The 16,716-nt window shown below is 41.6% G+C and overlaps 1 protein-coding gene across 1 annotated transcript in view; it reads left to right on the top strand.

The window, feature by feature from the left end:
* The window catches only part of LOC126215072 (proliferation-associated protein 2G4), a 67,847-nt gene that overhangs the window by 28,172 nt on the left and 22,959 nt on the right, over positions 1-16,716 (top strand). The window contains exon 7 of the mRNA XM_049941720.1: positions 12,801-13,026. Within this exon, the coding sequence (XP_049797677.1) occupies positions 12,801-13,026 (226 nt within the window). The remainder of the gene's footprint in view (positions 1-12,800; positions 13,027-16,716) is intronic.

Raw genomic sequence — 16,716 nt, 5'->3', positions numbered from 1 at the left:
GATCATTGAATGCTGCTTCGTATGACCCAGCAGCCTTCCCTTTCGTGGCTACACCATGGGAGGAGGGCCAGGTTCACCATCTAGGGATGAAACCCTTTTCCTGTTGCCTCGTCTGTACTAGGATGGATGGGGTCACATTCACGGCCACAAAGCAATTGTTTTTCGTGGAAAATATCGAAGAAAAGTTTGTTGAAGTGGAGTCGGTCGGGCTCCCTGTTGATCAAAGCTGCTTCTGCCACCCAATCTGCAGCTCTTCGTGCCTGTGATTGTTTTGGCAATGTCACAGTGTCCATCACTTCTCACCAATCTCTGAATATGGTCCAGGGGACCTCATCCTGCAAGTTGATTAGAAAGTCCAGTCTAATCTGGAGCAGCGTGGTGTTCATTTTGTTAGATGTGTGCAGTAGGGTCCCAAAGACAACCGCACTGATACTGTCTCTTTCATTCTGGCTTTCGAGGGGGATACCCTCCCAGGGAAGGTCAACGTTATGTGCTACAGATTTGATATGAAGCCCTACATCCCTCCACATATGCAGTGCTTTCGGTGCATGTGTTTTAGGCATATGTCTTCCCAATGTACGGCGAACCCTTTGTGTGGTGACTGGCCACCCACTCCATGAGGGAAGCCCATGTGTTCCGCCATCTGTGTGTGTCAATTATGCTGACCACCACTCCCCTCGCTCGCTTGGGTAGAGGTATCCTAATTGACCAACTTGTCACAGAACTCGATCTGTCTCCTCAATGAGGTTTCCCCTCCACACTTCAGTGTTGCTGCTCATGGTGCCTTCTCTGCTATCAGTTTCGCGATCTTCTCCCCTGCCCTTGTGGCTTCCCTACATTGGTCACCCCATGATGATCTTTGTGACAGTGACCATTTTCTGGTGATTCTATCATTCCTATGCTGCCGCCAGGCAGACAGACCTCCACATTGGGCATTCCGCAGGGCCATTTGGCCTTTATATACATCTGCTGTGAACTTTGACACCTACCTCTCAAATTGCACTGATGTAGTTGTGCAAAGCATCTCTGCCACTATTCTTCATGCTGCTGGCACTGCTGTCCCCCTGTCAACGGGTCCCCCTCGTTGTCGACCGGTACCGTGGAGGACTGAGGGTGTTGCAGTCACTGTCCAGGACCTCTTAACAGGCGCTCCAATGATTTAAGCAACACCCTTCACAGGCCAATCTCCTCACTTTTAAGCGTCCCCGTGCTATGGCTCTTTACCTTATTAAGCGGAGTAAAAAGGAATGCTGGGAGTGCTATTTTTCCTCCCTGGGGACATATGCCTCTTCATAGCAGGTTTGGCCCAAGCTCCATAACCTTTTGGGCCACCAGCGACAGTCAACTGCCCAGGGTCTGAACCTTCCAAGGTGCTCTGTGCACCGATCCATTGGTCCTTGCAGAACACCTCACAGCACACTTTGTTACGGAACCATCGTCCTCTTCCTACGCTACTACCTTTCTCTGGCAGAAACAGGGTTGAACAGACTCCCGCACCACGTTTAGCCCTATAATGCACCCTTCACTGAATGGGATTTGGTGCAGGATCTTAGCTCTTCATGAGACACAGCCCCAGGCCTAAATTCCATCCACAACCAGATGATCCAACACTTGGACATTCTCCAGAAGAAACAGCTCCTCAGAGTCTTCAACCACATTTGGCTCATGGGTGCTTTTCGGTCACAATGGTGAGACAGTATAATTATCCACGTCCTTAAGCCCAGGAAAAACTGCCCAATTAGCTTGACAAACATACTTCGTAAACTGCTCGAAAGGATGGTCAGCTTCAGATTATGCTGGGTACTCGAATCTCGGGGTCTTTTGTCCCCGTATCAGTGTGGCTTCCATGCAGGGTGATCTCCAATTTACCATTTACTCCGAATGGAATCAGCCATCTCACAGGCTTTTATTCATCGCCAGCAACTTGTTGCAGTCTTCTTTGACCTAAATAAGGTGTATGGCATGGCTTGTAGCCGTCACATTTTAGATACCATCCATGACTGGGGCTTCCATAGTCCCCTTCAGATTTTTATCCATGAGTTTTTATCTCGTGGGCTCTTTTGGGTCCGAGTTATCACTTCGCTCAGTGATCCTCAGTGTCACACTCTTCCTCATTGTCATCAATGCGATTGTGACCTCTGTTGTTCCTCTGGTTACCACAGCATTGTACATACATGATTTTTGCATCTGGTGCAGCTCCCACTTGGTAGCATGTGATGAGTGCAAGCTCCAAGGCACCATCTGACAGGCCCGTTTCTTGGGCCTTATTTTTGATAACAAGCTCACAAGACTGCCCTACATTCGCCATCTAAAGACTATATGTATGCGGAAGCTTAATGCTCTCTGCCTCCTGGCCCACACATCTTGGAGTGCAGACCATTCCACTCTTCTCCATCTTTACCGTGCTCTGGTCTTGTCCAAACTAGATTATGGTAGTCATGTTTATGGCTCAGCAGCTCCTTCCACTTAGAAACTCCTTGATGCTGTCCATCATTGTGGGGTGCATCTGATTATTGGTGCCTTTCGCACTAGTCCTATTGATAGTCTCCTCACTGAAGCGGGTATTCCCTCTCTACACATCCAACGGAGCCAGCTCCTTGTTTCTTATGCAGTCGCCATTCGCCCATTCCCTGACCATCCTGTGTACCCTGTGTTCTTCACCAATGAGGGATGTCTTCCTCCTAACACCCGCCCAAGGGTGGGATTGCCGGCAGGCATGCGTCTCACTTACCTCTGTCGGGATCTCCATCTCCAGTCACTGGACTTCTCTCCGTGTCTTTCCTCATACCCCCCCCCCCTCCCCCCAGGATGGCGCTTAGACTAGAGATTATAGAACTGATCTATTCCAGGGTCCTAAGGTCTCTGTCACTCCTATGGTTTACCGGTGTCTTGTACCATCCTTGCAGAGTTCCAGGGTGCCACCATCTTTTACACTGATGGTTTTAAGACGGTTGATAATGTGGCATACACTTTCACTTTCCTACTGGCTTCGAACACTGGTTATTGCCGAGATCATGTAGTGTGTTCACAGCAAAGCTTCTGGTCATTCACAGGGCCCTTGTTTCCGTTTCTTGGACCTCCCTCCACAGCATTTTGATTTGTTCAGACACCATCAGTAGCATGCAGGCTGTTGAACGATGGTATTCTAGTCACCCTTTGGTCTCTACTATCCATGACCACCTCTCTGCCCTTGAGTGTGTGCTGCCTGTTCAGTCCTCTTTCTCTGGGTCTCAAGTCATGTGGGCATCCCAGGGAATGAACTGGCTAACCCCCATGCTAATCTATGTCAAATCTCAGTTTGCCCAAAAGTGGAATACTATGTGGAGCACCACTGCTCATAGTTATAAACTCCGCACAATCAAGTAGTCTACTGCAGTTCAGTGCTCTTCCTTCCACTCCTCTCAGGAGTCCGCTGTTTTAAGCATTGATCATACCCAGCTCACCCATTGTTTCCTCCTATGTAATGACCCACCCCTACAATGTGGTTGTGGAGCCGGACTGACAATATTTCACATTTTGATAGAATGTCCCCTTCTTTTGGCTCCTCGTGTTAAGTATAGCCTTCCGGATTCCTTAAATTTAATATTAGCAGACGATTCATGGATGGTTGAACTGGTCCTGTGTTCCCTCCTTGAAAGTGGTTTTTATTTCCAGATATAAGGTTCTATTTTAGTCTTGGAGCAGGGGCAGGGTGATTGTGGTTGGGACTTATTTTAATCTTCTTGGTCTGTGGCTCCATGACTGCCCCCCCCCCCCCCCCTTACCAGGTTTTTATTATTTTACTTTTTATTTTTTAATTTTATTTGGTCTCACCTTTTATGCCTTTAGGCTGCGTTCACACTGCCGGCTGGGCCGAGCCGCCACCCGCTCTGATATCAAACACATGATTTTGAATTCCGGTGTTCACACTGGCGGCCGGGCCGCGCCGACACGGCGTGAGCCTCCCAGAGCCGAGCCGGCGACATCCCGAGTGTTTAATATTGCCGGTGCAAGCCGACCGCAGGCGCGAGCTTGTGGAGCAGCACTACAGATTCTGTAGTACATGCATCGCATGTCTCCCTTCTGCTTTCATCACCAATGTGACTGCACACGTCTTTTCTTTTCAGATGTTACCTCACATTTCACAATCAGTGAGGAAAAATTACGTTTATTATAATGATACATGCGAAATTACTTTTAGTTCATTTATGTAATCTACCGTATTTACATGCATTTACAACAATAGCTTGCCAGCGATCGCGACATTGCCGCCACTGAATAGTTCGCATTTACTTGTAAACGGAGACAGATATGAGTGTCACTGAGGGACGGAACTGTGTCCCTACCAGATGACAATGCATTGTAAAGTCTTGCTGTGGCACGTTACTATAAGTTGTTGTCTGTGACATATTTTTGCGATGTTCTTACTGTAATGAATGCAGAATAACATATACACGACATTAACTTGTGCTCGTCAATTTGGTATCAGAAATTCGACTAGTATGACAGTAGTGATGCAGTTTCCAGATTATGGAACAAAGCAACCAAGGAGTGTGTTCCAGATAGTACACACAAATATAAATTATTTTCCTTTATAATTTTATTTGTTTTATTTACAGTGAAATGAGATACATAAAAATACAGTAAATAGCTAAGTACTTTAAATTCCAAAATTTATTGTTGAAAGGTTTTTAATTATTTTAAGTTGCATTTTTAACGAAATATTCAACAAAAGTGTTCCTGACAGTTTTCGAACGTAATGTAGAATTTCTGTTGATTGTGGTACCAGCAGCTTGCATACCATCATTGTTAGAAAACTGTTCAGTTTCAATGATGCATCCTCCTTTATCGATGACGATATTAAAAGGGCAAATGCACTTAGATATTTGATCAGCAATGTCAATGGGTATTTCAGTTTCTTTCTTCAGTGATTTCCATGCATCTTTTTCATATTATCGTATGTGCACTGAACAACCTGTCTTGCTCTGGAATGCATTTTTCTGTACAGACTCTTCCTGTTGCTCAATTATATGCAAGGAAAAGGTAACATCAAATTCTCTAAAAATGGATAAGCCTCATCATCCAAAAATACATGGTGATTGATGTGACATTTCTTGAAGTTCTCCATTGGTAGACCTCTTACACTAAGCACGCTGTTTGAACAGACCTCCATCACTCTGTTTACTACAGGCGCCAATATCTCTGCCTAAAAATGTGTGACCAGCAACTGCTTGGAGTACAATTCAATAACACATTTTGTAATTTTAGAACATGCTGCCAGAATGTTTAGGACACTGGGTATGTATGCGTTTTCCATCTAAAAATCATACGCAGTTTGGAAAACCCTATGTCAGACGCATTGAAATATTTCTTTAAATCAGAATACATTCAGCATTGCTAAAATAATAAGAGTACGCGCTTACAATATGGCCATTAAATCTTTTTTTTCACAACCAACAATAAAATTGACATTTCTATTCACAATTATCATGGTAGTGCATGATAGGATATCCCAGTTGAAATTACCTGAGAAGCAACTTTATAAACTTGCTACTCAAACGTGGCGACGTGGAAAGCTTTTTAACAGTTTTATTAAAGAATATAATATACATTTACGTAGTTAGTCTATTTTCGTACTTCTGTGGTAGTAGGGAACTATGGAACCTGTTTTCTTACACCATTTTATTGTTCTTTCAGTTAAAACGGTGAAATCTAAGTGGAAACATCTGAGAGACAATTACAGAGAAAAACTTAAAAAACTTGGTAACATTAGATCAGTTGACCCAGGAAAAAACCCACAGAAACGCAATTCCACTTGTGGCCTTATTTCCAACACGTGGAGTTCCTAAGAGATATTTTAATTCCAAGAGCAATGCAGAATTCGTTGTCATCAGAAACGGAACCAGCAAGTCAATCTCAACTATCTCCAGAATTTTCGTCTAACGACCACTCTAGTCCATAAGATGAATGAGATCAGTCTGACATATCATCATTAGTGGCAGTTGATGAAACGTCGCCACTGGCAAGCACAGTATCACAAAGGAAAAAAAAGAATTAGTGGGCCAAATATTGAAGAAGAATTTTTTAAACTTGAAAAGGACAAATTAGCTGTGATGAAAGCACATCAAGACATGACCCAAAACGATAATACATACCACTTCCTGATGAGTCTCAGGAGTGCAATAAACTCCCTTCCAGTTCAGCAGCAAATGTTTGTGAAACTTAAAATACAAGAGCTTGTTTATAATGAATTGGAGGCAGTGAGTGCAGTGCCAGGTTCTTCAAAGCAATGACCGCGCTAATTCAACTTACTTCTTCATTACAGACAACTTTGCTTTTTGTATTATATTAATGTGAAACTGTATTCCATTCCGTAATTGTTGCCTGAAATATTCTTTGATAGTGATACATGTTATTACTCAATCTGCAATATAAATAAAAGTTTTTCAGGAACATTCTTTATTATTGTAATTAAAAACCTTTACTAAATGCCAGTCGATATTCTTGGGGAGAGTCAATGTCCACCCTATTACAATGTGCTCAAAATTCGACGAGTCACCATAATGTGAAAACATAACTAAGATAACAATGAAATCATTGTTACATAAGACGGTTCTAATTGGATAGTGGTGACAAACTCCTGGCTGTACCTGTGTTATCTTCGACCTTCAGCTGCTAATGAATTAAGATCCCTTTACCGCTGAGGACAAGACCACCAAGGGGAAAAAATACACAGAAGCAAACAGTGACACACACCTCATCCTTTACACTGCTTTGAACTAGACGAGAATCCAACACATCAATCGACGACAATTCATTTACCTGTCCTGCTGTGCTTGAGGCTATGCTGAATCCGCACATTTTCTTTCAGTTACAGTAGAAAAATCGAAATGGCAGCACCTTACAGAAAACGATAACTTAATCATTTCGTCATCAAATGATCCAGCAAAGCATTGATTGAAACGCTGTTCCACTCAGCCTTCGTTTCATTGCATTCATTTCCTATCCACAGATCTTTCTAAGTGGAGATAGGGTCGATCTACAGAATGTAATTATTTACAGTTTGCGGTACTACACTTATGTGAACCGCAAAAGCGATAATACAAAAAAATGAACTTTTTGTGCCTTAGTCAATCTTAGACATGGAAACATCTGTAAATGTTTTTATATTTTTTAACATCTGCTGTTTATTATATGCAACTAGAAAGAAATTATGTAGAATGTTGCAAGCTTTTATTACAATGCATCAGGAGCAAGATCTCATCTTGGATTAATATACTCTTATCTTTTAGTTCGAAATACAAAATGTACATTATACTAATTGTAGGATGTTGATGACAAATAATTGTTTGTCTTTTGTGATGCAATGTGTGGCCAATTATAAAAGCATAGCAGATTGTCCAGTAGCCGAGGGAAAAATTCTTATACATTTGGATTTATCTAGACAATGAGAGCATTAAAATAACATGAGGGAATGACACTAGGTCTGCGCTGATCACTAGTAATTATTTTTCTTCTGTCCTGCATTATATGACTACAATAAACCAAGCTATAACCGCGCGAACTCCGTGGCTTGTGGACGCGGCACTGACGCCACTGAATAGCTCGCATTACTTATGACCAGAAACAGATATCAGTATCATTATCATTTCAAAAACTTTTCGTTACTTTTAGCTACATTTCATTCCCAACAATGTATGGTCTAAAACGGATCTAACAGTGAGCTACCCGCTACATAACTTTTTCACTAAAAGATTTGTAAATCAAATGCACAACGTTGACAAATAGCATCATTTCACAATGACTGTTAAGAAATATGGAAAGATAAAAATACAAAGCTAAGATGTTACACTACAACGTGTACAAAAATCAGATTTTTTAGCTGCATACTTTCTTCAAAATCGGTTGGGAAGCATTACGAATCTAAGAAATCACGCGAAACGAAAAGTAGACTTTTACTTTTTTCACGACGTAAGTAACGCTTTTAAGGAAAAAATAAGTTCATAAAACGATGTGTCGAAGTCTTATATACCGCTAAGAATTTTTAAAACATGAAAATCGGAGAAGTGGATTTTCCCCCATTTCGCCGTCCCGGCTCGGCGCGGCGCGCAACAATGTGAATGCACTACACGTCGGCCTGAGCTGGCTAGGCACGAGCCGAGCAAGTACGCGTCATCCCAGCCCGGCCCGGCTGGCAGTGTGAATGCAGCCTTACTGTGTGTGTTTAATGATCATTATTTTATAATTTGAGTCCCTTGAGTGGATCCGTCTACTTTTAGCAGACCCTCTTTCTTCTGTGAGTCACTTCGGAATCGCGGGACTGATGACCTCGCTGTTTGGTCCCAAAAGCCCTCTCAATCAGTCAGTCAATCTACAAAATACTTGAAATTTTTCTCCGTTACAGAAAACATGACATGAAACTCGATGACAAAAATGTATGTGTGGCAATGAACTTTTCTAGAAGCTAGATGATACAGTAACTTCTACCACCACCTATTTTTGATTTACCTAAATCATGAAAACAAATTACCTAACTTAAAACATTTACAGGTCAATGTACTGACATATAGGTTCATAACTTTAATTTTTACATATTTTCTTGGAATAACGATACCCTTAAGCAAAAAGATTTTAAAACCTTAAAAGCATTGCGCAGTATGAGTTAGTAATGAATGCACTTTGATTTACTGGGCACTGAATGTCTGCATGTGTACAGTACCTGGTCTGGTTATGTCGACTCGTGTTTGTGGAACACCTAAAGATGAAAATGTATATTTATGATGACCATCAGGATTCTTTCTGCTGGAACATGTAAGTAGCTTTACTATTGTTTAAAACTCAGAATTCCAGTGCCATATTATGTTAACAAATGTACATTACATCTTACTTGTATCGAAATGAAACAGTAAACTGACTACACCCAGCAAACTAAAATGTAATATAATCCACTGATCCACCTGAAGTGGAGGGCGTAAGCTCTAAAAACGAGTTTTCGAGGAGAAAAGAAAAAGTAAGCGACTGATTCAGGTATTTGTTTTAATTTAGCTGTTGTTCCTCTATCTTGTCACACAGTCTTCCGGCTTCTACAACTACAAAGCAAATGGGTGTATAAGTTTGTACTAATGTGAGGGAGTATTGGCTCTCTCTCTCTCTCTCTCTCTCTCTCTCTCTCTCTCTCTCTCTATCTCTATCTCTCTCCTGCAAGAATACATTCACTACGCTGAAGAAAACATTCTCGGTTTTCAAGTCTTGTCAATTTCAGTAAAATTCTCAAGCTTTTGGTGGCTTGCTGTGGCCTTGCTGTCAGGAGTAAAACTACTTACTGCTGGGACTGACACTATTTGCTGCTAATATGCCTACAATTATATCCGCTGGCACCAATTAGAGGACTGAAACAATGTTTGTGCGGATGATGAGTTGGGCAGCTCACAGCGGCTCCGGTCCGCTGTGGGACTGAGTGATGTCAGGTGGCACGAAGGGCCAGTGTCACATTTGAAACTGCCACTCCCTCCTCCCTACAAGTGTTAAGCATCCACCGTTGCTTCCTTTCGATGTACAAAGCCCGCCCCCACACCCTACTCAGTATGTAGCACTGGTCTCTCTTAAAATTGTTGCTGTTTGTTATAGAAGGGGCGGCTGAGATTAGAATGGAGTACCAGTATGTTGACCCATGAAACAAGGCTCTTGTGTTCTCGATTTGTATTTTGTGTTCGTATTTGAGGCAATGCTCAGCTATGGCTGGCTTGTTGAGCTCCCTTTGCTTAATATGTCTCTTGTGCTCAGTTCAGTGCTCTGCAGTTGTGCGGATTGTCTGGCCTTTATAGATGACGCTGCACTGACAAGGGCCAGCGTACACACCAGGCATACGAGGAGCAATGTCTTCTTTAACAGGGCATAACATATCTTGTATCTCGGGAGTGGGGCTGGAACACTGGTCTTAATGCATTCCCCTGCAGTACAAGTCCTAACTTCCTGCTAATTGCCAGACCCTGTGGCAGGAAAGCCACTGGCTTGGCTTTTTCTACCAATTCACAAGGTGTCCTCCTCTGGACACTTGAAAGCATTTGCAATGTCACTTTTGCTGTAGCTATTCTCCCGGAACATGTGCCTCAACTGCTACAGTTCAGGCTTAGGTGGTTGTTGCCAGAAATAACTTTGGCTCTGTGTATTAACATGTTCAGGACTGCTTTCTTGTGTACAGGGTTGTGAAAACTACCAGCTTTCAAATATTGATCAATGTACACTGAAAGACCAAGCCGGCCTCCTGCCTTCCGCTCAACTAAAACATCTGAGAACGGTAGCTTGCCATCCTTCTCCATTTCAATGGTAAATTTAATTTTGGATTGGACACCATTCATGTGATCCACAAACTGCTGCAGTGTATTTTCACCGTGAGGCTGTATCAGGAAGGTGTCATTGACGTACCGAAGGAAGCAAGACAGATGCAACACCACAGAGTGCTCCTGAAAGTGCTCCATGATGAAATTTGCGCCTGCAGGAGGCAGTGGTGAGCTCATTGCTGTGCCATCTGTCATTTCGTAATATTTGTTGTGGTACAAATAGTAAGTTGTCGTTACAACATGATGGAACGACTTGACGATTCCATGTAGATACTGGTGCGCCAGAAGATCCAGTGTGCCTTGTGCTGGCACCCTCGTAAAAAGTGACACCACGTCCAGACTAAACATTAAATCATTTCGACCTATTTCCATTGTCTTGAGCATTTCAACAAATGTCTGCAAGTTTACAACATGATGTTCACAATGACCTAACCTGGAATTGTCAGGTTGTTCTGTTACGTTCAAGAAGAATGGCTAGAGCAAAAGAGACATTGCAAACTCTTTCAGGGGACACCGAAGGAGGACACCTTGTGAATCGGCAGAAGCAGCCAAGCCGGCAGCTTTCCTGCCATAGGGTTGGGCAATGAGCAGCAAGTTACAACGTGTACTGCGGAGACATGGATGGAGACCGGTGTTCCTGCCCACCCCCACGATAAGAGATATTTTGTGCCCTGTTGAAGACAACATAGCTCTTCGTGTCTTTTGTGAGTGTGGCAGCATCTGTGTAGGCCAGACAGTTTGCACAATTGCAGAGCAATGTACTGAGCACAAGAGACATTAAGCAAAGGGAACTCCACTAGTCGGCCATAGCTGAGAATTGCCTTGAAAAAAATACAAAATACTTTTTGAAAACACAAGAGTCTTGGCTCATGCATCAACATACTGGATGTTGCTCTGGCCCCTCACACCACCTGACATTACACGGTCCCGTGGTGGGCCGGAGCATCTATGAGGTGCCCAACTTGCCTAAAGTGCATGCGTCGTTTCAGTCCTCTCTGGTGCCAGTGATCGTAATCGTAGGTATATAAGCAGGTAATAGTACCAGCCTCGGCAGTCAGTAGTTTTACTCCTGATAGCGGAGCTAGCCATTGAAAGCTCGTAAATTTTATTGGGATTGATGCTGCTTGAAAGAGAGATTTTATTCAGTCGTGAAAGACTTGGAGGACACATTCACTATGCTGTTCGTTCATAGTTGTTCACCCTTATTTCTATTTTATTATTCATTATTAAAGCTACTTCATTGCTACTTCTGTTAAACATGTTCGTATTAGCTTTAAAAATTTAAAAGAATGTGTGTGTGTGTGATCAAATTCTTGTACACTGATTTTCAGTTCTTAATTCAGTAGATAATAAAGTTCCAGTTTCACTGTATTTCACATTTAAGAGAATTGAAATTAACACTTTATTGCTTGAAAGTTCATTTTTTACAAGAACTCAATTGTAGTAAGTAGTGCTGTCGACATGAGAAACTTTATCTGTAAAGTACGTAACGAATTCAGCGTGAGATACATCATATGGTGGACTGAGAATGTGGGGGGGGGGGGGGGGGGGACATGTGAGGTTCGTTATATGCTGCACGAATATAACAATCTGTCCATACTAAGAAAAGAAATTAATCTTTCAAGTAATTCTGTGTTACAAATATAGTTATGTGGTGTAATGCAGTGTGTTTCAGTTCTTTCTGTCTTTCCTTTCTTAATTTTGTACGGGAAGGTAATGGTGTTGATATGAAATTAAACTGTGTATCGATTGTACCACAGAAAAATTAGGTGGTGTTGATAACCTGTTCTTCACTTCAAAAACTTTTTTCTCTGTATGTATTGTTCGAATAAACAGCAAGAGAATCAGTCAGTTATGGCAAAACTGTTTCATTTCCAAACTGGACAATAATTATACTTCTTGTGTTGCTGAAATCGGCTGCTATTTTTAATAATACATTCTTGGTTTCTCATTAAATGTCACCTCTGTCACATGTACCAGATACAATTGTAGTTGTTCAGCTGTTGCTAACTTTCTGTAACCTTTGCAGTCCAGTTATTAGACTCAACTTTCAGATTTGTGTATCCCAGAGATGAGCACTTAAAATGCCATTACTGGTTTTGATTGACAAGTCGGTTCCTCCTAGAGTTAGGTGGTGGGAGAGCGGGTTAAGAAAGATGGTTAGTGGGTGAGTAACTAGAATTCTGACTATTAAGTGTGGCAGTGATAACATCCTCTTTAATGGAAAACAGTCTGTTATTAGAAGTAGTAGTTTTGTCAGAAAACACTACTTTTAGGGATAGATTGCCTTACATTGTTGTGCTTAGTATGTCTTACAAAATCAATAGTGAGAACGGTTATATGACAAATTTTCTGGTATTTTGACACTTTCTTAAATTTTAATTGGTGAAATTTGTACAAAAATAAGGCGGCAGTGACAGTATGATAAAATATCGAAATGTGTGTTTGTGTTTGATAGATTGTATTCTTATTTTTGTGTAGGGCAAGGAGACAGCTACTAGAGTTACCATATACAAGAAGACAGACGAGACATACCAGTTGAAGCTGAAGACTTCAAGAACATTCTTTAGCGAAGTTAGTCACAAGTATGGAACGATGCCATTCAATCTCCGTGGATTTGAAGACGACAAAAAAGCAAAATTAGGTGTAATGGAATGTGTGAATCACAAACTCATTGAACCTTTCCAGGTGCTTTATGAAAAGTCGGGTAAGTTATAAAAGGGGCAAGAAAATTGAAGCACATAATTCACATAATTATATTAAAGACCTGATTTTTCCATGTAGTGAGGAGGAGACAGTGTGGTATTAAATGTTAACCCCAAGAGAAGTGTGTGCATCTAACAAAACTCTACTGGTGGAAATAAATTCTGGAAGAAAATTACATAAAAGGAAATGTTAATTTTAAAGTGTTATAATAGATAGTATATTTTAGAGAAGAAACAAAAAGGGAAAATCATGTGTCTGGAGATAGGAAACCCTGTTAGAAAAACTTAAGTTTCACCAGATTTTTCAAATGTTCAGACAATTTGTGGGGAAAGAAAATACCTGAACAAGCTGGTTCAGTGATTTGACAGGTGACTCATATTTGAGAGCTGTGCACTTCAAACTCCCATCTGGCCATCCGCTTTTAGGCTTTCTGTTTTGTTTCCCTTAATTGCCTCCTATGTATATTTGGATGATTCCTTTTGAAAGACCATCACCAAATTTCTGCATATGCTTGTTCCTTTCAATGACCAATACCAATTTTCTGCTTAAGCTGACTGTAGTGTCCTTGTCATCAACAATTGAAACCTGAAATTCTCCTTCCTTCCTTCCTTCCAACAAGCATAACAGATTCTTTGACAGTAGGATGTGTGTGTTCTGCTGAACTGGTGGTATTCTGCGCATTAGTGAAAGCTAAAACTGCTGGACAAGGATCTTAACTTGGATCCCTGGGTTCAGGAGACAATGTGTTACTTCTTTTTTGTGTCCTCAGAACATACCCCACAGTTACTTATGCAAAAACAGTCACAATCACAAAATATCTTTTATTTAAAATGACTGTTTGCAGCATACAGTTGGCCATCTTCAGACTGAGTGCACTGTAAAGATTATAAAAAAGCACGTGGTGATTAGATCAGTCAATCTAACATAAAATGTACAAAGATTAAACTAAAAAGGCACGTTGTTTTACCCTTTTGCTGGAGCTGGTAATGTGCAGAGTAGCTGCGTGTTGTCAAAACTGCTGCTAGTGGTTGTACATGCTTGATAGCATGCCAATTTGCTGCATTACACCAACTGCAGCCAGTGGAATCTTACTATACGTAAAAATATTTATGATGTGCAAATGAAGTACAGTGGAAAACTAACCGTAGAAATATAATTATATGTTTATAAAACTTATACTGTTCAAATAAATAGTGCAGGTCATTAATAAAATTGGTTAACTTTAAGTAAACTTCATATACAAGAGCACCAATATGAAACATCATGCGAATGTTGAATGCCAGCTGGTGGTTCTTGCCGATAGTGATATATAATAATAATAATGGTAAACATTTTTCGTTGCCTTTAGAAGGCAAACTATGACAGATGCAATTATTAATGCAAAATATTGCCACCAGCCGAAATATGAAAAAGGTTTTTTCTATCTGTGCTTAACAGAATGCTAAAATTACCACTTAGACTTGACCAATAACATAAATAAGATGAATTTTGGAAGTAAGTTGTTTATGCTAATAACTGTGATCCAAAATCATACATTCCCTATTTCAGAAAGTAAAACAAAAAAACCACAGATTCCCATAAAGACGTAGTCTAAATTGCTATAGCTTTGAAGTTTCCATTAGAATTAACTTTTCAAGAATACCAACTTTATACCTGCAAACACCCTTTTAAATAAAGACACTGTATTGGAAATGCCAATGAACACCTTCCTCACTTAGGTGTGTGTAAACAGATGGGTGGTAACTGAAAAAATATATTCATTGGATGGGCTGGATGTAATTTTAAAGCAGATTTTAGGGAACATATCTCCAGAATTTCACAAAATAAATCAATGTTCGGACAACACCTTATAAATAAGGAACACACAGTAGGTGACATCCCTAACTGCCTTGAAATGTTACACACAAGCTTAAAGGAGTTACTTTTGAACACACTTGAGGAGCTTGAAACTTTTATTCACAAGAAGAATAACTCTTCAATTCTTTTAAACGAACAGTTACTTTCCATCCCCAGAGGGTCCACAACTTTCGTGTGTATACGTGCATGGCCAGCACAGGACCCTTCCCTTTCCACATCCCTCCCTGTCCCCAATCCTTCCCCCCTCTCCCTCCCATCCCCTTCCTCTTCTCTTCCGGAGACAGACCTTGTGACTTTAAGATATGGTTTCTCTTCTTTTATCTACTGGAAAGTCTCTGTCCTTACTTTATCCTTCTCTTGTCCTTGATTCTTCTCTTTACCTTCTTCTCCACTGCGGTGTTTGAGAATTCTTCTCTTCTTTCCTTTTCTTTGTGCCTCCCTTTCTCTTTCGTCTAAAGGACAACCCATGCGTAGCCAGTGTCAGGGTAACGCGTAATTCCCAGCCCCGGGTAGACAAGTAGGACACATACATACCCCTGGTAAAGGCCGGGCCTAGGGAGGTGTGATTACCCAAGCTGCTACCTTCCGAATGTACCAATTGGTTCCTCCGTCCGTTTTTCGGGAGGTGCGACCTGAGGTGTAGACAATCACCTAAGGTGGGAGTGCCCTCAGTGAGGGCCCCCACAAGGAAGGAGTGCGCCATCGGAGACGCTGGTAATCATGGGGGATACATTCGCAATGCTTTCTTTTACTTCTATAACTTCTGCCCACAGGAGATAGCTAGATGAGTCTCAGCCTTGGACAATTCTTCCATCAGTGCCAAAGTTCCTAGTTGTTTCTCGGTCTGACGAAGGTAAAGACTTCTCCCCAGTCAACCCTTTCATTATTCAGAAAGGTGTCGACACAATTGCAGGTTATGTGAAATCTTGTTCCCAGGTACGAAATGGCACCTTGTTGTTAGAAATAGACAGTGCCCTCCAGGCACTTAAATTGCTTTGAAGTAAACTGCTACACACCTTCCCTGTCCAGGTGAAAGTGCACCGCACTTTAAATTCATTGTGCAGGGTGGTTTATACGAGATTACTTGACGAATTAGCCAATGAGGACATTCAACATTACCTGTCTGATCAGGGCGTTACGACCATACATCAAGTTATGAAAAGAATTGAAAAGGAATTGGTACCGACCCGCACTCTGTTCTTGACGTTTGATAGAGTTCACCTTCCATTGAACATTAGAGTGGGATGTGAGATAATTTCAGTTCGCCCTTACATTGCTATCGGTGTCAGCAGTTTGACCGTACCAGCTAGTTGTGTTCCAATATGGCCATATGCTTTACCTGTGGCAGGGATGCCCATGAGGGTGATTGTCCACCTCCATCCCCTTGTTGCATCAGCTGTATGGACGACCACACTGCTTCCTCTAGGGATTGCCCTATTTTTAAATATAAACAAATTATTCAGGAAATCAGAGTGAAGGAAAAGGTGTCTATTTGCTGCTCGTAAATTATTCGCCAGTAGAAAGCCCACTGTGTTCCCAGCGGGTAAATATAGCGCTGTCCCGGCTCTTCTCGACCTACTAAGGAGGTAGCCACGTAGACTTGCGATCTCACCTTTAGCACTACTGTCGTCAGAGCGGACATCCTAAAGATCGCCCGTTCAGCCTCCCCACTATCACTCAATCACTCTATTCTCAACCTTCATTGGCTCCTGCTAAATCACGGACCCCAAAATTGGAAGCCCAGACTTCCAAAAAAAGAGCCTACTTGTGAAGATTTTTTACGTACCTGGACCTCACACCATCGACTTCTCCATCTCGACGTCCTGCTTCCAAG

This window comes from Schistocerca nitens, chromosome 12 (assembly GCF_023898315.1).
Source record: "Schistocerca nitens isolate TAMUIC-IGC-003100 chromosome 12, iqSchNite1.1, whole genome shotgun sequence".
Taxonomy (NCBI): Eukaryota; Metazoa; Arthropoda; class Insecta; order Orthoptera; family Acrididae; genus Schistocerca; species Schistocerca nitens.
The sequence above is the reverse complement of the archived record's forward strand: the minus strand, read 5'-3'. Positions and strand labels throughout refer to the sequence as shown.